Here is a 20,870-nt window from a genome sequence, read left to right as displayed (position 1 = left end):
ACACACACACACACACACACACACACACACACACACACACACATATATTTCTCTGGCCAGTATATAATACTCACGATGATGCCGGCGGTCCATGGGTTGAGCAGGAAGAGGGCACATACCAGAAAGGTACAGGCAAGCACGACACTGATGGACAGCAGGAGCCAGTGGCGCAGACTAACATACTGTTCCCAGAACAGGAAAGGATAGCCGTTGGGGTAGGACGGTAGGCCTTGTCGGCTATAGTTGCTGCAGATGGCCCGCACGCTCTCGATGGCCTCCACAAACTGCGGCGTCTCCCGGAGCCCGTTGAGGTAGAAGGGGAACTGTGCGTATTCGATGGGCTCAGCAGCCGGGACTGGATGAAAAGACAATGAGAGGGAGTTAAATTTGTTGGAAGTAAAAAAAAAAAAGCACAGAACTTGTCATTATTTAGCTGTAATCATCACATCATTTTTATTAGACACTGTCCAGCACTTGATGATGATTTTGCGCTTGGGGCCTTGGAGGCAGAGGCCACACAGCCTTGAAAGATGATGAAATTTCAATTCCAGAAACGGATTACTGAAGAGCATTAAGGAAGTAATCAGATAAATCAACAATGGCAAAGATGACATCTGCAGATGATATTTGTCTATTCTGATTAACTAGCATTAGGTTCTGATCATTTAGTGTATCTGCAAAAATCATTTTAGACTCTTCAGCCAAATCACCAATATCAAGGCTTTCCCTCCCTAATCCAACCTAGTTCCAAGAGTGTGTGTGTGTGTGTGTGTGTGTGTGTGTGTGTGTGTGTGGAGGGGGGGGGGCAGCGTGAAACAGAGCTCCATTGACTCAAACCCAGCCAGTCTGTGGCCCAGCCTGGCTAATGAGGGCCTATCAGTTCCAGACACAGCAGAGTGTCAGAGCTAACGTTGATTCACGGTAATTACAATGTCAGAATCACTGCCATTACCACACCCTAAACTTAGCACTGCCACATAAAGCATAATATAGATGCATAAACACGCATACCTGCCTGTCACTCTGCTATGAAGTCATATTTGGTGCTCACAAAACAGTGTGTTCATTCAGATTTTTGCTAACTGTGTAAGTAACAACACATTGCTGCATCGAAAGATTTACTCTACAACTCCACATCTCTCTATCTTCTTTTTTTTTTTATATATAAAAACACATGTTTTTGGACTGTCTGATGTTGGTGTGAGTGTGTATATTCCACAGTGCCTGCAGAGTCAGACAGGAGCACTTGCTAACATGGTTTGGCCCATTATAATCTCTAAACTATAAATTTCCATTAGGACACCAGTTGGCTTTCGGCCAGCACAGATCTGCTCCGGGGGGCTCCCACACCGCCAAGCACTTCACGCTGCTTATCCAATCATATTCCCCCCCGAAAAAGGACTTCCTGCTTGTTATTCAATTGGGCTTCCCACCCAAACCCAGTTTCTCCTTGTTATCCAATCATTTTACTCCCCCATGGAGAACTTCCTGACTTGTACCAAATCATAAGCTAGAATCAAACAACAACATGACTGTACTTTTTTATGTGAGTCACAGTCTGTGTGTGTGGTAGGGAAATGAGAACAGGGTGTGTGTAGTGTTTGGGGTCACTGAGTTTTAATAATGTGTGTGTGTGTGTGTGTGTGTGTGTGTGTGTGTGTGTGTGTGTGTGTGTGTGTGTGTGTGTGTGTGTGTGTAATTCTAGGGCCCCATGGTAGCCAGAATTATAGCATTCACCACAGGCACCATTAGAAGAACCACATTGAGCCATGTCTTGGTCCTCAGCCTTGCAATCTGAGCTAACACATACATAAACGCACACACACCGCATTGGTACAGTAAAGTCTACTACCTCACTTAAAGCTAAGGGGCAGACAAGGAGCAATAACTCAAACCACAAGAGGTAAACACTGCTCACATGTAGCAGCCGCCTTATGGAACCTAAAAAAAAGTTGCAGCCAAAACCAACAAGCCCCACAAAACTTTGGTTTAAAATTTCAGTAAGCAGTTAGCAAATGCAATTTGTTCAACTGTACCGTGTAGAAGGTCTGAACTTCAACATTTCAAATTAGCCTAATTTGTCAGAGCAAACAACATTATTATTGAAATATCCTTCCTTTGCATGAAAGCACAACTCCATTCCATTACACTATAAGGCACCCGGTTTTTTATTCTAGCATATTTTGTGAACATACGGCATGATGACTTACTGCTGAGGCGTGTCTCGGGCATGGAGTCGGTACGATCGTGTAGCCACTCAGGAGGGTGTGGGCGAATGTTGGCCTGCGAGGCGGCGTACGCCACAGGATCATTGCTGACCCAGGCAGTTAGGTAGATGTAGAAAGCCCCGGGGTTGATGATGCCATCTGCATCCACAAGCCTCTGTCGAGTCAGCTACAAAACCCAGAAAAGAGATGAATTAATGATGGTACCATACTTTAGAAAATTAAGTTCTGTCCTGTTGTATTTACATAGACACTGTGATTCAAGTGCATTTTAGAGAGGGTAAATTAGGTCCTTTACAAATAAATTGGGCTAAGCCAAATTTGTTAATTTGAAAAAGGAATTATTAGCAAATGGCACAAGTTAAATTAATGTACAACAATTATGTGGTGCCTGCATAGGAAATCATATTGAGGCTGGTAAGTGCACATTGGACATAAAAAGGTGGAAATAGGACATGTTTAACCAAAACATTCTACAGGTGAGATGACCACAGAAATGCTTATTTATACACACGCATGAGTGCAAGAGAACGGAGCAGCTTTCAAAATAAGAGTCAAATATTAGTCCCTCTCTCTTTCCAACCAAAGAAAAATCAACAAGTCAAACACTGGTCGCCTTTCTGAAAATTCCCGTACTTCTCATCATAGCTTCCCAGAATTATCATGCCACATTAAAACATGGAAAATGTTGAATCAGCTTCTCCCTTTACATACAGTAGATATTGGCTGGCCAACCTCAGGCCCAACGTCCTGACCACTCTGAATACATTTCTGCAGCACTTTTCTGTCAAGAAGCAGCTGCTGAAGATGAACGTGCAGGGTCCTCTTAATTCTAATGGTGGGAAATGTAACAATATATTGATATTTGTATGAGATATTAGCTTTATTTGTACAGCACTTACTCAATACAGGTAACAACTTTACAAACAATGTAAACATAAACAAGTTAAAATAAAATAAGATAAAAAAAGAATAGGTGTTACACAGTGGCTTACAACAATCAATACAAAAAACACATAGATTTCAATTTTCCAAATAATTTGGTTTATAAATAAATACATACTAATTACCAAATGTTAGCATACTAATACACTAAAATAAAATGTTGAACATGGTACACATTTTTCCTACTCAACATTAGCATGTTAGTCTTGTCAATGTAAGCATTGTAGCATGCTGACGTTAGCATTTAGCTGGAAGAACTGTTGTTTAGTACAGCCTTACAGAGCTGCTAGCATGGCTGTAGACTCTTATACTTTGTCAGCTATATTAATCAGTTAGCTTGGATTCCCTTGTGCAGTAGTCATCCTCAGTCTTAGAAACCAGAGCTTGGTTACAAAAAATATGTTACAAAGTCTCTGTTAGCCTGTATCTAAACTCCTGACATCCACCTAGAATAAGACCAAACTCATGCTGTGTTTCTGTCAGTGGTTCTGTCTGGTTGCGATTGTTTCCAAGCTGTGTTTCAGTCGATGTCATTTGCTGTGACGGTTGTGGTCAGTAGGTAGACAAAAATGTCTGTCTCGCTCTCCCATGTGGAAACAGAAGAGTGTGGCCTAGCATTGCTACCTCCTGAGAGGTAAAACCATTACTGCACTCCGCCACTCTCCCTTCTAGGAACCATAAATCCCTCCTTCACGGAGGCAGGGAGAGTTTTGGGGGTGAAGCTGGACTCGTGGGGTTAGGTGGATGAAGAAAGGAGTAGGGTTTTTTGTGATGGGGGGGAGAAAAATTGCTTGAGTTAGCGTAACAATAAAAAAATTGGCTGGAGTCCCTGAGCGCGTCTGTGTGCAGTTAACCTGGTTGTTAACACTGAAGGAAATGCCACCCAGCAAATGGAGTAGAGCTATAAAAATAACACAACATCTGTACAAATGTTGCTCACACTTGCTTCTCCTGACCCCTACGGGTACCCAGAATGCCCGGCGCCACAGACCAACCCGGCCCTGAGAAGAAAAGAGGTCTTGGTAGCGTTAGCAGGGTCTTCCTTAGCACTTTCAAACGTTCCACCTCCTTTTTCCCTCCATACCCACCAGCTTCTATATTCACTCTGCACAGCTTTATCTTTATTATTGCCTTATTTTCAAACCACACACACACACACACACACACAAGTTTCCACATGACTCCCAGGCAAGGCCATAAGGAACAAATGGTCGCCCAACATGGAGACAAATGTTAGCAGGGACAGATCAAAGGCAGAACACCTCTGCACAGATCCATGGAGTGGCATATCAAAATAAAACATCTAGCTTTGCAATTTGTCTGGGTTGGAAAAGATCTGGTCCTCATTTTGAGACACAAAAAACAGCTACTGCTGTAAGTGCACGCACAACAGACGAAACACACACTCAGTACATACAAATGTACACACAGAGCTGCCTCAAAGCAACCACGTGTTTCAGCTCCCCTCATTGAAAGTCGACATAGCAGTGGAACACGGAGGGAGGGAAAGGGAGGGAGGATGAGATGGAGAGAGAGAGACAGAGCAATAGTGGTAGTGCGAGCAGGAGTTACTGAAGGAGAGTTAGAGAGAGAGAGAGGGGGCAAGAAATAGAGCCGGATTCCAGAGGATCTGGATTGAATTTAACAGCGGGATACGCAACAACTGTATGTCTTCAAGCTGTCACGGGAAGCCCATGCAGCTCTGTTGGCGGCCCCCACGCCTCACGGCAAATACACTTCCCTCACAAGCACAGGAAGTGATGTCACAGGGCCGCACACCAGGCCTGCCTCTGCTTCATGATGGATAGTGGGAGGGATGGGAAGAGTAGTATGCTGCTGCAATGGTGCTCAATGGGTAAGACAAACAGCCAAAAACAAATATCTAAGGGGCAAAAAGCTTTCATACTGTAGACATGCACGTCTTGAACACAGATTCACACACAAATTATAAATATAGATAAATACAAGACACAGCCAAGCTATATATCAAAGTTAATTATCTTTGAGGAAAATTATCTCAGTGTTGAAAAGGACATGGCTTGTTTTGTGTTTGGGGTATACAGAAATCCCGTCCAAGAATTTTGTTTTTATCTCTCTCCAGTTTCTTATCTTCTGTTTTCACTGTTTCTTGCCAAAGAACGCAGCCATGCATCCATGTATGTGGTTTTTTGGAGGTGGCACTAAACTAAAAACAGCGTGCAATGCTCTGTTGAAGCTGAGCAAGTTTCCTCAGTTCCACAAACACAATCTTTCCCCTCACTTATGCCTGTGCTTTCTCATTATCAGCTGGTTGCCATCTTTCTGTTGACATAGAAAATACTTGATTTGGAGATCCTTTCTGGACCTCGTTCTGAGACCTTAGCTACTCACTAGCTTGACTTGTGTCATTGTTGAATGGAGACAGAGCTAACTTCAACAGCTGAACTGGAGTTTTGCAGATGATGAAGATAACTATCTCTGTTGTATAACCACTTTTATTTTCCTTTGTTTTGACTTCAGCTGAGGTGCAATGTCAGCAGCTCCACCAATCTCTGCGCAGGCAAAACATTCTGGAAACACAATGTCATGGACCTCTAGTGGCTCTGCCAGCACAGTGTTGAGATCTAGGAGCCTTTCTACCCAAAAAGAAATGTGCTGCACTCAAAGCACTGGACAGCAACGTGCTACGGTGTACAAATTTCCAAGCCATAGTCATCAAAAACATACATAATAACCTAACTGGATGCTAAGGGGAGACATCTCGCCATCACTGCTCTGCATGCAAGGGCATCGCACACATACACTGAACTACCAAGTGGACAAATGGTTTAAATGAAGAGTTAATAGGTTTTTTTAGAGGCAGGCTGCAACCCTAGTGCGAGCTTTAAATTCCTGGGCTCGGTAAAGTCATCACAGAGAGAAGATGAAGACAGATACAGAGAGCGAGTGAAAGAGAAAAAGATGGATAGAGAGAAACAGTTTTAAGCTGGGTGTGACTCTTCAGACCGCAATCACACATAACAAAACACCCAGATAAACATGCACATGCAATAGGACTAAACAGCTTTGACACAGGTGTCAGTATTTTCAAGTCTGTCCTCAGATTGCAGGGTAATACAGTCTGCATAGTCTTCACTCAAATAGAGTCTACGTACACTGACACCTCGTACCTCGTATTTTATCTTTGAATCACTTTTTATCGTGGGAATGGCTGACGTGAGCTAACAATCCTGAACGTACCAGGTTGAAGTTGATGGGCTTGTCCCTGCGTCCCGTCTGCACTAAAAGCTTGTATGCCAGGACGCCATCCTCAGAGCCGTTCCTGTAGCTGTTGAGGGTGATGCGACCGGCCTCCCAGTCCTTGTCAAACGCCTGCTGGAGACCTGCAAGAAAACCACAACAAGACAGATTGGTTAGATGTGCATGTTTGAAAGGCTTACATGGCCTGTTCTCTTCATTCTTCCTCTTCAACACACTTATGAAAGCCCAATTCACAAGACAACATAACACATAACAACCCAGCACAGTACAAGATAACATAACACAACACTGCAACCTAACCCTAACCCTATAATATGCCTGATTGATTTAATATGATAACTCGGTTCCATTGTCAACCACCAAACAAGACTTCAAAAGCCTGAGATCTGCTGCTTTTGATTCAAAGCGATCATTAGGGAGTATATCAGTAACATGTGTCTCCTTTTCTATACTACTCTCTAATCCATATGTGTATCACCCCCCCACCATGCTGTGGTCTGTCTGTGGGAGATGTTTTGGGTCTCGTTCCTTGGCCTGTCTGGCTCCAATTTGTCCCACCATCGCAGAGAGCAATATCAGACACAGTTCTCTCTCTCTCTCTCCCTCTCCCTCTCCCTCTAAATATGGCCTCCCACACTGTCCTCCTCCATCAGCCCCACCTATGGAAGACACAAGTGATTTTAATCAGGCTCCTGTCAGTGTCCATTTTGCGATCCCACCTACTTCGGAACTCCTGCCCAACATCTTGTTTCCTGCAGATTCATGTCAAAACACAGAAGAAAATTACGATCTCGTGATGTTTCATGAGAAAGTAAATTATTCCCATGCCTAAACTATCATGAGTAGTGTATGTTAAATGAGGTTTTAATAACCAAATCAGCAGTGACATCAGTATTAAGGTCAAATTTAAGTGATCTAACACTCTGTCTCTTTTGCAACATCTGACCGACTTTATTGTCAGAAAGTGTTTTTTCCTCGGTGTGACCCAATCCAGTTTGGGTCTGGTTGGGGTAGTATTTACATATAAAGCTAAATTTTACCTTGCAGCCAGTCCCTGAAGTAGTGAAGCCACATGCGGGGCAGCTGTCCGTTGTCCTCCTTCAGCACGTAGCGAATAGTGTGGAACCTCTGGTGGATCTGGTGCAGTAGAGGCTGTTTGTGGGCGTAATCGGCCCGCTGTGTCACCACATACATGTTGTAGAAGGAGAAAAACTTGAACTGGGCGCCAATGAAGTCATACTCGCTGGTCTCTCTGGGCACGATGTCCGTCAACTCCAGGCCATCCCTCACCTGGGTGGTCCCATATAAACTGACTCCCAGCAGGCAGAGAAACAACACAATCACAACCACCTGGAAACAGGAAGACAAAGGTGGAGCTTCATCAACCAATTCGCTGAACAGGGTGATGGCAGGGCAGCTTCAGCTTGCACTAATTACTGCTTAAACCATGTTACATATTCTGAATGAGTGAAGAGCAACAATATGGATGCAATGTGTAATCTAAGATGGATTTTAGCATACATATTCCAAAAGATACACAGGAGCAATCACTCACAAAAGTTAAATTTAAAATAGCATGAAGCAAGGTGTTTCCTTGAAAGTAACTACAACAGTAACATTGCTAAAAGATTTCTGACACGGCAAGAAGCAGTCAGAGGATCGTACAGGATTTAAATAAACTCCAAGGTTAACAAAACTTATTTGGAAGAAAATAAAGCAAGATGAAAGAATTAATTAATTATTATCCAAAGTGTCTGTTGTAAACATACAGTTTACGGTCGGCTTTCCTGGATCAACTCTGACCTACAGTGTTACCAACCGTTGCTAAAGGGCATCAATTTCTGTTTTTAACTGCAAAATGAAGTGGTTTCGATGAACTGTCTGCTCGTTTGCATTGCAGCAACCTGTACGATCGTCTGACCACTTGTGTTTCTTGCCCTATCTGGCATTTGTTGTAACAAAGTTGCCATGACAGCCAAAAATAAGACACAGGTTGAAGTCATACAGTAATTGAGAGTATTGAATAAAGGCAACAGTGTAGCCCATGAAACAATTTGTTGATATGGAAAAACATTTTACAATGTGTTGAAAAGACCAGGATTTTCTAATAATGTCAAGCAACGGACACTAGATGATTTCAGTTCTGGAAGGCTCTGAGACGACAGGCCACCCACTAGACTGAGGTCAGACTGTGCGTGTGTGTGTGTGTGTGCTTGTATGTGACTCAGATAGGACATGACCACAACCTCCACCCCAGATTTCCTCCTACTATTTGCACTAGTGACTAACCCTCTCATTCAAATAATCACCACGGTGATTCAGCACAAACACACTCATACCTCCTTCACACAGAAGCTTTCTCTAACTCTGCTTTGTACAGACATACACACACAAACACACAGAGAAGCTAAACTCACCTTGGTGGTGGGCTGCAGAAGGAACGGAGCATAGTGCCTCTCAGCAAAAGAGGCCAGGGTCCAGCGAGAGCAGGGAGGCTCCAGGCAGCGTAGGCCCAGCGAGCCTTCTCCAAACTGGGACAACAGGTCCCGTGTGGAGCTGTTGTTCTCTGGGCTCTGGCCAGTCGCTGAGGCTGCATCACCCTGAGGAACTGAGCTAGCACTTGAAGTTGGGGCAGCAGGAGGAGGTGCCGGATGATGATGGGAGAAGGTGGCAGAACCTCGAGATCCCCCGTTGCTTCGGCTCCCACTGTTGTTGTTGTTGAGATTGCTGCTGCTGCTCCTGCTACCGCCGGGGTTGCTGCTGTAATAGTCATTATTAGGGTTGCTTCTAGTCGGAGCTGGGTTGATGGGCTGCACAGAGATCTGGGATCTGGGCTCGGCTGTGGTGTAGAAGGCCTGAGTCCGGGGGTCGTACTCTGTCCTTAGCTGCACTGTGGACTGCATGGTGATTTGGGTCTGCTGGGCAAAGCTATGGCTGCTGTAGGAGGGAGGGGGGCTGCTGTAGCTTGGGGGAGGCGTCTGATATGAGGGAGGAGGGGTGCGATAGGATGGGGGAGGGCTATAGCGACTTCCGTCTGCCCCATCCAGATACGCATGAGGCTCGATCTGGATCACACGATTGGCACATGGGCTGAAGAGATAAAGACAGTGGAAAAATGTCAGACCATGGACTGCTGTAAAGAACTATATGGAGAGACTAAACAGGGTAACTTCTAACAGATGCATCAACAGATGTTGTGAAATTGTTAAGCACTGGTTTCTAAAATTGAAACCTTCGAGGTTATGGTATTCTAGAAAAGTCTGCAGAGAAATGTCAACTTTTAAGATTAACGGCATAAAATCTGTTAAAAATATTTTATCTCTATGTTATTGTGAATCTTCTCTTTCCCTCTGCCAAGAGCATGAAATATAGAACAGAGACCCAACAAGGGAATTTAATAGTGTGTGCACATCTGTACGGTCGCTGTGCCAACAAACATGCCTAGGCTGGCAGGCAGACTGGCAAAGTTTAATAAAGACTGTGACAGATAAACAGACAGTCAAACAACCAAGCAGCCAGACAGAAACAGACAACTTAAGCAGTAATTAGGTTTTGACAGAGGGGGATTAAGGTGAAGATAGCTCAGAGATAAGTGTTTGTTAAAGTTATTCATTGTCAGATCAGAGGAAAAAATAAAACGAGGAATTAATGAACAGGAAAGCAATAACCTTGATCTGAAATGAAAGAACTTCTTTGTGTATGTCTCTACGTGTGTGCACACCTGTAGAAGCAGCAGAAAATGTCGAAACGTCTGTCTTCTCGTCGGTAGAGGTCCATGCTGAGGATGGCCGGGAAAATGAGTAGCACCATGGCAAAGTTAAACACCACCACCACTGCAGCCTGCAAGAAACAGATTATGTCATGTTGTGAAAATTTGCTTTTATCAAAGAAAAGGATTGGGCTGTTTGTTGACTTTTAGTCATTTGTATACAGTTAATAAGTGATGAAGCAGAGAGACTAGGTTACACATAGTATAGAAAAGACTAGTGGGATAAAGTCTAAAGCAAGTGGGGCCTCAAAAAGGTGAATTCATAAGATTAAAATCCAGACATTTTTCTACAGTAAAAATGGAATTAAATGTAATGAAAGGCATTTCTCTATAAATGTTCCTGCATCTCCATTCGTGCAAAATGATTGTGAAGATGTTGTACGGCTTCAAAAAATGTCACTTAACACACTGGGAAGTCCTAAATATGCCTTAAAATAACACAATCTGAATAACCTGGAGTTGAGGAAAAATTGCCTTTCAACACATTTTCAGTTCCTTTCAAGACAAAAACACTGAGTGTGCAGAGAAAAAGTAAGGCATGTGTATGTGTGTGTGTCTGTAATAGAAGCCAGTACAGTGTTGTGTTTAAGTATTTGAAGGTGGTGCACTGGAGCAGAGGGTGGGGGTTGGGGTTAGGTTGGGGCCCTGCCCAGAGTACAATCTGGATCTTGCGTAGTTGCCAGACCACTACACACGCACACACACACACACACACACACACACACACAAATCCTGTGTGTGTGCCAGACCACCCAAGGAGCCGGAGGCCCGCAGGGCCTGAGGTGATGAGCAGGCGCTGTGGCTGTACAGACAACACACACCCCTTACACACTCACACAAAAAAAATGCACATACACATATCTACTGCCAGCTTAAAAAATGGTGCCGCCTCCTACTTAAACCACACCTTAACACCATTCAGACACACACACACTCGCACATCCTTGCCCTCCCTCATTCCTCAGCTTACTTCTCAGTCAACAAGAGAAAGAAATAATCTGAGAGAAAAAGTTAGAAGAAACCTCTGGAAGTAGAGTAGAACAATTAATTCTCAATTGGCCCACTAATGTCCAGACAGATACAGTATGACTCCACTCACACTCACACATCACCACACTCACACATAGCGACCGCTAGCCGACCCCAGAGTGGGGAGATTTATCATAACATCTGTCCTCCGTGCATAAATGTGTGTTCCTGTGTGTGTTTTTGTGTTGTTATCTGGACAAGATTCCTGTTTTTTTGTTCATAACTTATGGAAGGAAGTGAATGAGATAGATAGATAGATAGATAGATAGATAGATAGATAGATAGATAGATAGATAGATAGATAGATAGATAGATAGATAGATAGATAGATAGATAGATAGATAGATAGATAGATAGATAGATAGATAGATAGATAGATAGATAGATAGATAGATAGATACAAAGCTGAGTACCACTGGTTGCAGTGGTGTGTGTGTGTTCCATAATAAAAGAGACAAGTATCCTCAACCAGTCACAGAACCACAAGTCTAAAGTATGCGTACTATGTGCATGTATCTGTATGTGCCTGTCTCTTAAGTGTGTGTATCTGTGTGCACGTGTGTGTAAAACGAGGGTGCATGGATTAGACCCATGGGGTAAATGGATCATATTTGACAGACTCGCTGTACTAAAGCCATCTATCCACACATGCTAATATTGTACTCACTGTGGCGACATCTTGCCTCCCTCTGTGTATGTGTATGTGTGTGTGTGTGTCAGTAAGCAAGTAAGTGAGTAAGAGTAAGAAAGATGAGCGTGGGGGGAGTGAGTACTACTACAGTAGTGTATACAGTACAATCTATCACTTGCGTTACTGCAAATAATTGCATACATGTATTAATTAATACTAGTCTTCACCATTTCTTTGATTGGCCTATACCCTATATAACTTCCAACACTGACCCAATCACAAAGCTGATAAGTCTGTCAAAACCGTTTTGTGAAACCCTAATTTGTTTATATATTTATGTTCTATTTTCTTTGTCTATCTTCTTTATCTTATACTGCCGCAAAGACTTGGCCACAACACAGGAGTCAACAAAGGTTTAATCTGATATTGCTTCTTTACACCATGTATCACTGTGATTAAGTGAGCGTTTGTATGAATTACCAATTCAGTGATTATGGAGGCATTATGTCAGACTGACAGACGTCTCTTTCTGTCCCAGTTTTCACTGTTCTGGTGATGTCTATAATTACTGACAGATGTTCGAGGAGTCAGAGCTCCCCTCTGGATCCCTCCCACCTTTACACATGCACACACACACACACACACACACACACACACACAGCTGGACCGTTGCTTTTCAAACCTCCCACACAGATACTACAGATCTTCACACTCACACAAACACCTAAGCATGAGGATATGCAAGTACACACACACGCACGCACGCACGCACGCACGCACAGGGATTCAGTTACATGAACCTCAGCCCCAATCTGGACAGACACCGGGCCCACCACTAAACAACCACAAGGAGGGAGGGAGAGGGCTGGATGGATTTAACAATACATGCACTCCTCCTCACACACACACACACACACACACACACACACACACACGCACGCACACTTCACTGAGTTTGATGAATGAAATCAATAAAACAAGTCTGGAGAAATCTGGAGCCAATGAGGACTGGAACAGTACTATTAGTGAGAGAGGCCCCACACGACTAAACTCCCGCACTCTCTCTCTCTCTCTCTCTCTCACACACACACACACACACACTCTACCGGGCATACCTGTAGAGAAAAGGCTCTGAGCGCCGGGATGGGGATGAGGGCTGCCATGAAGAACGCTGTGACGTTACTGATGGAGGTGAGAGCCACGCTGGCCCCTGTCCTCTTCAGACACTCGCCCGTACGATCCTAACAGAGACAGAGAGAAGAGCAGATGAAAGGATAAGCAACTGTTTTGATCCGATTTTAGCCAAAGGCAAATGTGTAATACTTGAGATCATGTACAATTATCACAATACTGATATGATTGACAATGATTGAAGCCCTGAGGTGCTCTAAGTTAATCCACCTGGGCCTGTCTACTTTGAAGTATGGAGGTAAACATAAAAACAAAGAAACACAATGAAGGAACATAATGACATGCTGGCTCTCAAAAGAAAGTGATTTTTAGTGAAAATGTGACTGCTGATTGACTTTTTTCCTACTTCACTTAGTAAATACACACAAACAGAGCAATGATAAGTATCCACACACCCCTGGAAGGTTTTGGCGGCAATTGTGTGAAGATTTGAGGACGTGCAGGACCACACAGGGTGTGTTTACACGCATGTGCATCTTTGTGTGTGTGTGTGTGTGTGTGTGTGTGTGTGTGTGTGTGTGTGTGTGTGTGTGTGTCTGTCAGACAGGAGAGATCAAGTTCAGCTCTGTTTAGTTTTCATCTCAGCCACACAAAGGAAGCTGGGGGATGAGGGAGACATAGAGAAAGGGCTAGAAGGGAGGGAAACAGGGGAAAACAAACACAAGCAAATACATGCCTATGTTATCCCCCTCTGGAGGTGAAAAGTTATCCCGCTCTACAAAGATACACACAAACGCAAGCACACACACATACCCACATGTTATTTTATTTTTACACTTTGTTTTGTTTGGTTTATACTACTTCTTTTTCATTTTGTTGTGTTTAATTCTGTATGAACCTGGACCTGCTTAGATGGAATAAAACTGTCACAATCTACACTTTGAACCACTATGAACATACTAAATGCTTTCTTATATCACGTTAAACCAAATTATACAGATTTTACAAGTATTCAGTCCTGTGGCTTAACATGTATCCAGGTGTGTGAAGCAGAAAAAATTCTGAAAGGGTCGTAAGGTCAAATAATAAAAAGGTAACTTTATAATCAACTTCAAACTAAAAACCCACAACAAAATAGAATATGACAAGGCACAAAAACAGAATTTCTGTTCTTGTTTTGGAAGGAAAATATTTAATATGAAGTCGTGCTTAGATACGTGGGCACAGTGTGTGGTACATGGGTTGTTTGATGCTACATCACAGGCACAGACAGGCTTTCATACATTCCTCTATGGAGGAGATAAGACAGCACAGTGGTATGAAGGAACAGGGTGAGTAAGAACGGGTGAGTGTGGATGTTTGCCTCACCTCAAATGGGATCCTCTTGTTCTGTCCAGTCTCACTGAAGGCATGAGCGAGGAGAAAGACATCATCCACTCCAACACCCAGAGCCAAGAAGGGTAGCACCTGTAGCACACACAAATTTTTCAGCTTCATGAGCCACAAAGAGGAACACGGCCAGTACAACAGTTGCTTTAGATTTTAGCGAGTGTACAAAATGTTACATGTTGCATGTAATTTCGCTCTATTAGAGGGGTACAGACTAAGTGCAGAGCAGCCACTGACAATATTTCAGATGCTGTATAATCAAGGAATGTCAAGGATGACACTGATTAACAAACTATGTCATTGTGTTAATCATTACAACATATCAATATGCCTATGATGTGGTGGCCATTAGAGCTGGGTGTCAAATATCAGATTTTTTGTTCTTTTTTTTTTTTTTAAACCTGGACCTTTTTTATTTCCCCATATTTTGTGTCTATGTGACTTACTGGGACAACCTTTCTTTTTTTAAAATTGGTCCAGTACTGAGCGAGGGCCTCTGCAGCTTGCAGCAGCGAGAAAGAGCTGCAACGTAATCTTTACGGGCAATTGTGCCTCGTCTAAGTATGTCCACTAAAGTTCTTGTTTTTGCCACTGACAGGCTAAGGCTGTTACTGTAAGTGTCTTACAATATAATATCATGGAAAGGACCCCAATAGACATGGGACATTTTTTTTTAAGAGAAAGATCCTGTTTGTTTAACCAGGAGCAGTCACTATAGCGCCCTCATCAAAGCCACCAGACTCAAATGACACAAACTAACCGACCGAGGCAGTGGAAGACCAGCAAGTTCCCAGTTCTGCGAGGTCAAATTGCTATTTTTGTCAATGGAGTCTGGTGGCCTTGACGAGAGCGATATAGCGACTGTTTCTGGTTAAACAAAAAGGATCTTACTCTTTTAAAAAAAGCTCTATCTCTGTAGGGAACCTTTCCATAATGTTGACAGATACTTGTAATAACAATCTCAGGCTATCAGTTGCAAAAAAAGCATTTTAGTGGACATACTTTGATGGGGTGCAATTGCCCGCAAGGATTACATTGCAGCCCTGTCTCGCTGTTGCCAAATGCAGTGTGCTGGCTCATTTCTTGACCAATTTTGAAACATGCTGTCCCAATTAGTCACATAGACACAAACATATGGGGAAATAGGGTCCAGGCAGAAAAATAATGTAAGGTGTTAAAAAAGCCTAGTTGATACCATAGGTCAGGTATCTAACAGCTAATGGAAGAAAGACCTTGACCTTTACTAAGACTAAGACTTGCTGAAACCAGAGTGGCTGTCCAGTGGTGGGGTGTGTGTGTGTGTGTGTGTGTGTGTGTGTGTGTGTGTGTGTGTGTGTGTGTGTGTGTGTGTGTGTGTGTGAGATACCTGTGTGGTGGCAGCATTGAAGGATATGCCCAGGAGAGAGCAGAGGCCCAGGCCAGCTGCCACAGACAATGTCACCAGCAGTACACCCGCCAGCCCTACTGCCCCCTGAGACTTGGCACAGTCCCACCGCAGCATGGTCAGACACGCATAGGCCAGCTGGGCACAAACATCAAACAAGCAATCCATTTATTAATCAACCTGTTGTGTGTGTAAGACAATCATTCTGCATCTTCCCTCCATTTTTTAACTGATTACTATTTCATGTTCCTGTCTTCCTCAATTCAAGCCTAGGCTTTGGTTGCTCAAAGCTGTATACAAAATGCAGTTCCCAAATATATGGAAATATATCTGGCTCTGTTCTCACCATTAGCAGGTATCCACTAGCCACACGAATGACACTGACATCAGAGAAAGACTTGAGAATATCCTCCAGAGTGGTGGTGGTGAACGACAAGACCTTCTGAGACGAATTTGCTGCCACGCTCTGCAACACAGCCTACAGAGAGCGATAAACAGAAACAGGTAGAGAAGTTGACAAAGGATAAGCAACATTATAACTTACAATTTAAATGGATGTACATTAAATACAGGGTAAATTTGAGCTACCCGTTTCGTTTGCTTTGTGCTCACAATCTGTAATAATCTTCCCCTGACTGCCCCATGGGTGCAACTTGTGAGTGAAGAACAGATACAAAGACAGTATGGGAAATAAATCTAGTGATGTTAAAATAGAAATACTAATTCAAGTATTCACTGAGGCTGCATTCAGACATTTACTGACGATATTATTTGAAAGTCTACTACTGTTTAAATAAATATTTATAGGAGGTGTAAGGAGTCTTTCGACAAACTTATAAGTCAATAAACAAATATTAGGACTGACAAGCTTTAAAGAGACATCCCAAAGAATTTATAAAATACATCCCAGAAAAATTTACATTTCGCAGGAGTACATTTACAGTGCAGCTACCGCTCAGTGAATGTTCAATTTCAGGTTTGATGGAATCTCAGCCATAACTCCCTGTTTTACATGGTCAGATATTGTGTTATTGTGTCTCTTTCTAAGACGTTTGTTTTTATAACTAAATAAGTGTGGTCTGTATAGAATAAAGGCTAAAGTGTGGTGATGGCGCAGTGGATGGACACATGCCTTTGGTGTGAGAGATCTGCGTTCAATTCAAAACACTTAACCTTTATTGCTCCAGAGGCGTGCGACCTGACATACTTAGCAATTGTAAGTGGCTTTGAATAAAAGCATCAGCTAAGTGTAATGTAATAAAACCAAATCACCACATTCTTCCCTTAACATACCAGCGCAAATGTGCAACACTTTTCCATGTAAAATGTGTTAAATGTGTATTATGGAAAGAGGTGCATTTCACTGATTCAATACATGTTGCACCTCAGATGAGGTACAAATCTTGCTTCCAGTCTGTTTTCTAGCTGGTGTAGAATAAGTACATCTCACCCAGTGCATCTTAAAAAACAAACAAAACAAAGACAAATCGCAGCCCTGAATAATGTGCTCTGCCTCGGTTGTAGGAGGTATTTGGGAAAATCTGCAGACAGTACCATGACCCATCCTCTCCCTCTCTCGCTATCTCAAGGCAGACAGATGGCTCCAACATTGAACTGCAGTTACTGCTCAGTGGGGAGCAATGCTGGCTGACACACATTAGGAAACACGCACTAGATCACACACACACTCGCATCCACGTGTGAACTCGCACATGTGTCAGACACATACCGACATGCATGCACATACTCCTCTTGCAGGCACGCCTAATCGTGCATAAGACACACCGCAAACACACACAGCAACACTATTTGCCATCTATTACTTCATTTATGATTGCCATTGATAAAAACACTGTGTTTGAATAAACAATCACACCTCTTTTCTATCAGTGATGCCTGGGCACCACGAGTAATGGCGCACACACATGCACTTGTGTATATATATATATATATATATCTATCTACACACACACACACACACGCACACACGCACACAAGGTCACGCCATGTCGAACAGAGGTTGGGGCCCCCAAAACAAAGACCAGATGATGTCACACATGAGCCACCAATGGGGCCACAGCTGGGAAAGTGATTGTGTGTGAACTTGTGAGTGTGTTTGCGTTCGGGGGGGGGGGGGAGAGATATCCAGCACTCCCTTAATGTATTCCAGACATGCTCACCCTGTTGCTCTATTGCTCCTCTCTACTGAGCAGTGAGAGGAAAGCTTCAGCCCTTTACCACACAGCAACAGTGGTTCTAGTATCTATCAGGGGCCCAGGCTTTGGATGGGCCTTTCCATGTTCACCTGTATCCGGCCGGTGATTTACAGTGTGGTTATAGAGGATTTAGGGTAGATTTCTTTCTCTCTCTCTCTCTCTCTCTCTCTCTCTCTCTCTCTCTCTCTCTCTCATTTCTGAGTGCTGTGGCCCTTACCTCAGAGTATCTCCTCTGCCAGGCTTCCAGTATAGCTGCTGCCTTTTCTTCATTCCAGTTGATGTGGGAAACCTCCTCGTAGCCCCGAAAGTGCTCAAACATCTGCTTGGGAGTCATCAGCTGGAACATGGTCTGTAAGGCCTGGGCACTGGAAGGGAGGCAAGAAGTGAGGGTGGCAGAGTGTGAGGGAGGAAAAGGGGAGGAATAGATGGAAAGGACGAAACAGGGTGAACAATAAGGGGGAGGTCAATGAGGTGCAAGCCTTCACCGATAACATCATGTTTTCACGAGAGGATCAACAAGGCGATGAGCTGGCTTTCTGGATTGTGTGAGTAACATCAAAGAGAACTGAAACGTGGATTTTGAAATGTACAAGCAAATGGTTGCACAAGCATCATACTGCTCCATCTGATGACTGTTGAGCCAGGACTACAGATGCCCACAGCCATGAGACTTAGTTAATTTGTCACCCACAGCACAGCACAAACATCCACTATAAAATATTTATACTGCGCCTACAAATAACCTTGTTTTTAGTTAATGTAATTGGATTCGGTAGATTATTTACTGATGAACTGAATAATCATTTAGTCTATAAAATGAAAGAAAATTGTGGAAAATGTCCATAATAATCTTCCAGAGCGACATTCTTTGAATTGTTCGTTTTATACAACCAACAGTCCAAACCTTAAAGCTTTTACAAAGCTATAAACTTACATAATTATAAAACTTGATAAAGCAGCAATATTACATGCCATTTTAGCTCCATAAAGGATTTACACGGTTAATCTGGTATTGAAACTGTTGGTCATACATTTTCTATCGAGTAATGAATGTGATCATTGCAATCATCATAACCACAATCACATCATTCATCATTCTCCTACCAATTAAAAAGAGCCTAATAAATGCAACAGAAAAACATGCTTAAATATGCGTTTGTCCAAATCACACTCCCCCACTCCAAACTCCTCATCTACTCCTCTCCATCTCTCATCTCCATCTCCTACAACATGCGCTTCCTCAGATTAAAAGCTCGTCTCATCCCCCTCTAGGTCCTCCGGGTGTTCATACCTCACAGGTGCCACTGAGGCAGCATCACTGCTAATATTACTTACAATGATATAATATGGCATCGGAAGCCATCCAAATAAATATACTGTGCTAGACAACAGTGACCTTGTTATCCACTTAGTGTGCCCCTTTATAGAAGGCTGCAGTGCTGAATCAACATGCCTCAAAAATATAGGTCCACATCTTAACTTCTCTTTATTCCAAATCAAATCACAGCCTAAGAACAGCAGTCGAGTCAGTCTGTGATTTCAAATCATCACATTTTATGATCAAAAGGAGAAAGACCTTAGTCGGTCTCTTTAAGAATGTGATCGCTGTAATGTGGTGATAATCACTGTAATGGTGGCAGTTAGTAAACACGATGTAGAAATTGAGTGCCAGCAGTAACAGCCCAATGGACAGAGCAACTAAACCACACACACACACACACACACACACACACACACACACACACAGGCAGGCAGGCAGGCACGCACAGACACCCTAATGACCCAAACTTGCCAGGAAAAAACACGACCACAAAACAAACAACGCACCCCACTGTACTCTGTGACCAGTATGTGTGTGCATGCACCATACAAACTACAATTTCACATTAAAATAAGTGGCCCATTAGCAAAATGCTGGATAATTTGTGTAGTTTTCCCCTGTTAAAGGAAGCTTCTAATTGCTTAATAAAATGTGCATATTTTTAATTCTTGTGTATGTTTTATGTTTTATACTTAGATAAAAATCTATTGTGTATAATACAGTAACTGAATGTTATGGAGGGCATACGGCGTTTCACATAAAACTCTGTAAATTATATATCCATAGGTATACCACATCATATACAGTCCCCTCCTAAAGTACTGGAACGGTAAGGCAAATTCCTTTGTTTTTGTTTTACACTGAAGACATTTGGATTTAAGATCAAAAGATGAGTATGAGTTCAGAATTTCAGCTTTTATTTCCTGGTATTCACATCTAGATGTGTTAAACAACTTAGGACATATCACCGTTTGTATTAGACCACAACATTCTTAGGTGAGCAAAAGTAATGGAACAAATAATCTTAAAGTAAATAACATTTAATATTTGGTGGCATAACCCTTGGTAACAAAAACACAGGAATTTGCCTTACTGTTCCAATACTTTTGGAGGGGACTGTATAATCTTTGTCCTGGTGCTTGTCTATGTACCCCAAATTGCTGTATATTTGGATAAACTAGCCAGGCAATAGATCACTCTGTGCACATGTGGTGTGTGTATGAGTGGGTAGTGTCCAAGCAGAGCAGCAAGAGCTGAGCAGGAACAGCTGGAGCTCTAAGATTTCACTGGAATCTGCTAATGACTGCAAGATTTACAACACACAGCGCACACGCTCGCATGCATGCGCCGGTTCAGAGAGCATAAAAGAACAAAAAAACGCACACTCTTTCCAGAATAAGCCCTGCAGTGATCACAGCAGTGTTTATGAGCGTGTGTATGTGTAAGTGTGGGTATGTTACCTGAGCAGGGGTCCACTGCCGTTCTTGGTGGTCCCTCCGACGATCAGCTCCTCCTGCCAATGCATGTACTTCCTGGACAGACCATGGCAGCCACCTCTCAGGGCCCGCGCCACGTCAAATGGCTGGTGCA

At 43.0% G+C, this 20,870-nt stretch overlaps 1 protein-coding gene across 1 annotated transcript in view; it reads right to left on the bottom strand.

Moving 5' to 3' along the window:
* The window catches only part of ptch1 (patched 1), a 51,055-nt gene that overhangs the window by 11,332 nt on the left and 18,853 nt on the right, over window positions 1-20,870 (bottom strand). The window contains exons 7-18 of the mRNA XM_046034727.1: window positions 20,741-20,862; window positions 18,177-18,324; window positions 16,090-16,221; window positions 15,726-15,881; window positions 14,339-14,437; window positions 12,955-13,080; window positions 10,132-10,250; window positions 8,828-9,500; window positions 7,451-7,760; window positions 6,390-6,532; window positions 2,211-2,394; window positions 75-355 (exon numbers count right to left, since the gene is read on the bottom strand). Of these exons, the coding sequence (XP_045890683.1) occupies window positions 75-355; window positions 2,211-2,394; window positions 6,390-6,532; window positions 7,451-7,760; window positions 8,828-9,500; window positions 10,132-10,250; window positions 12,955-13,080; window positions 14,339-14,437; window positions 15,726-15,881; window positions 16,090-16,221; window positions 18,177-18,324; window positions 20,741-20,862 (2,493 nt within the window). The remainder of the gene's footprint in view (window positions 1-74; window positions 356-2,210; window positions 2,395-6,389; window positions 6,533-7,450; window positions 7,761-8,827; window positions 9,501-10,131; window positions 10,251-12,954; window positions 13,081-14,338; window positions 14,438-15,725; window positions 15,882-16,089; window positions 16,222-18,176; window positions 18,325-20,740; window positions 20,863-20,870) is intronic.

This window comes from Micropterus dolomieu, linkage group LG21, assembly GCF_021292245.1.
Source record: "Micropterus dolomieu isolate WLL.071019.BEF.003 ecotype Adirondacks linkage group LG21, ASM2129224v1, whole genome shotgun sequence".
In the NCBI taxonomy this organism is placed as follows: Eukaryota; Metazoa; Chordata; class Actinopteri; order Centrarchiformes; family Centrarchidae; genus Micropterus; species Micropterus dolomieu.
Note: the sequence above shows the minus strand (reverse complement) of the source record. Positions and strands in the feature narration are given on the sequence as shown.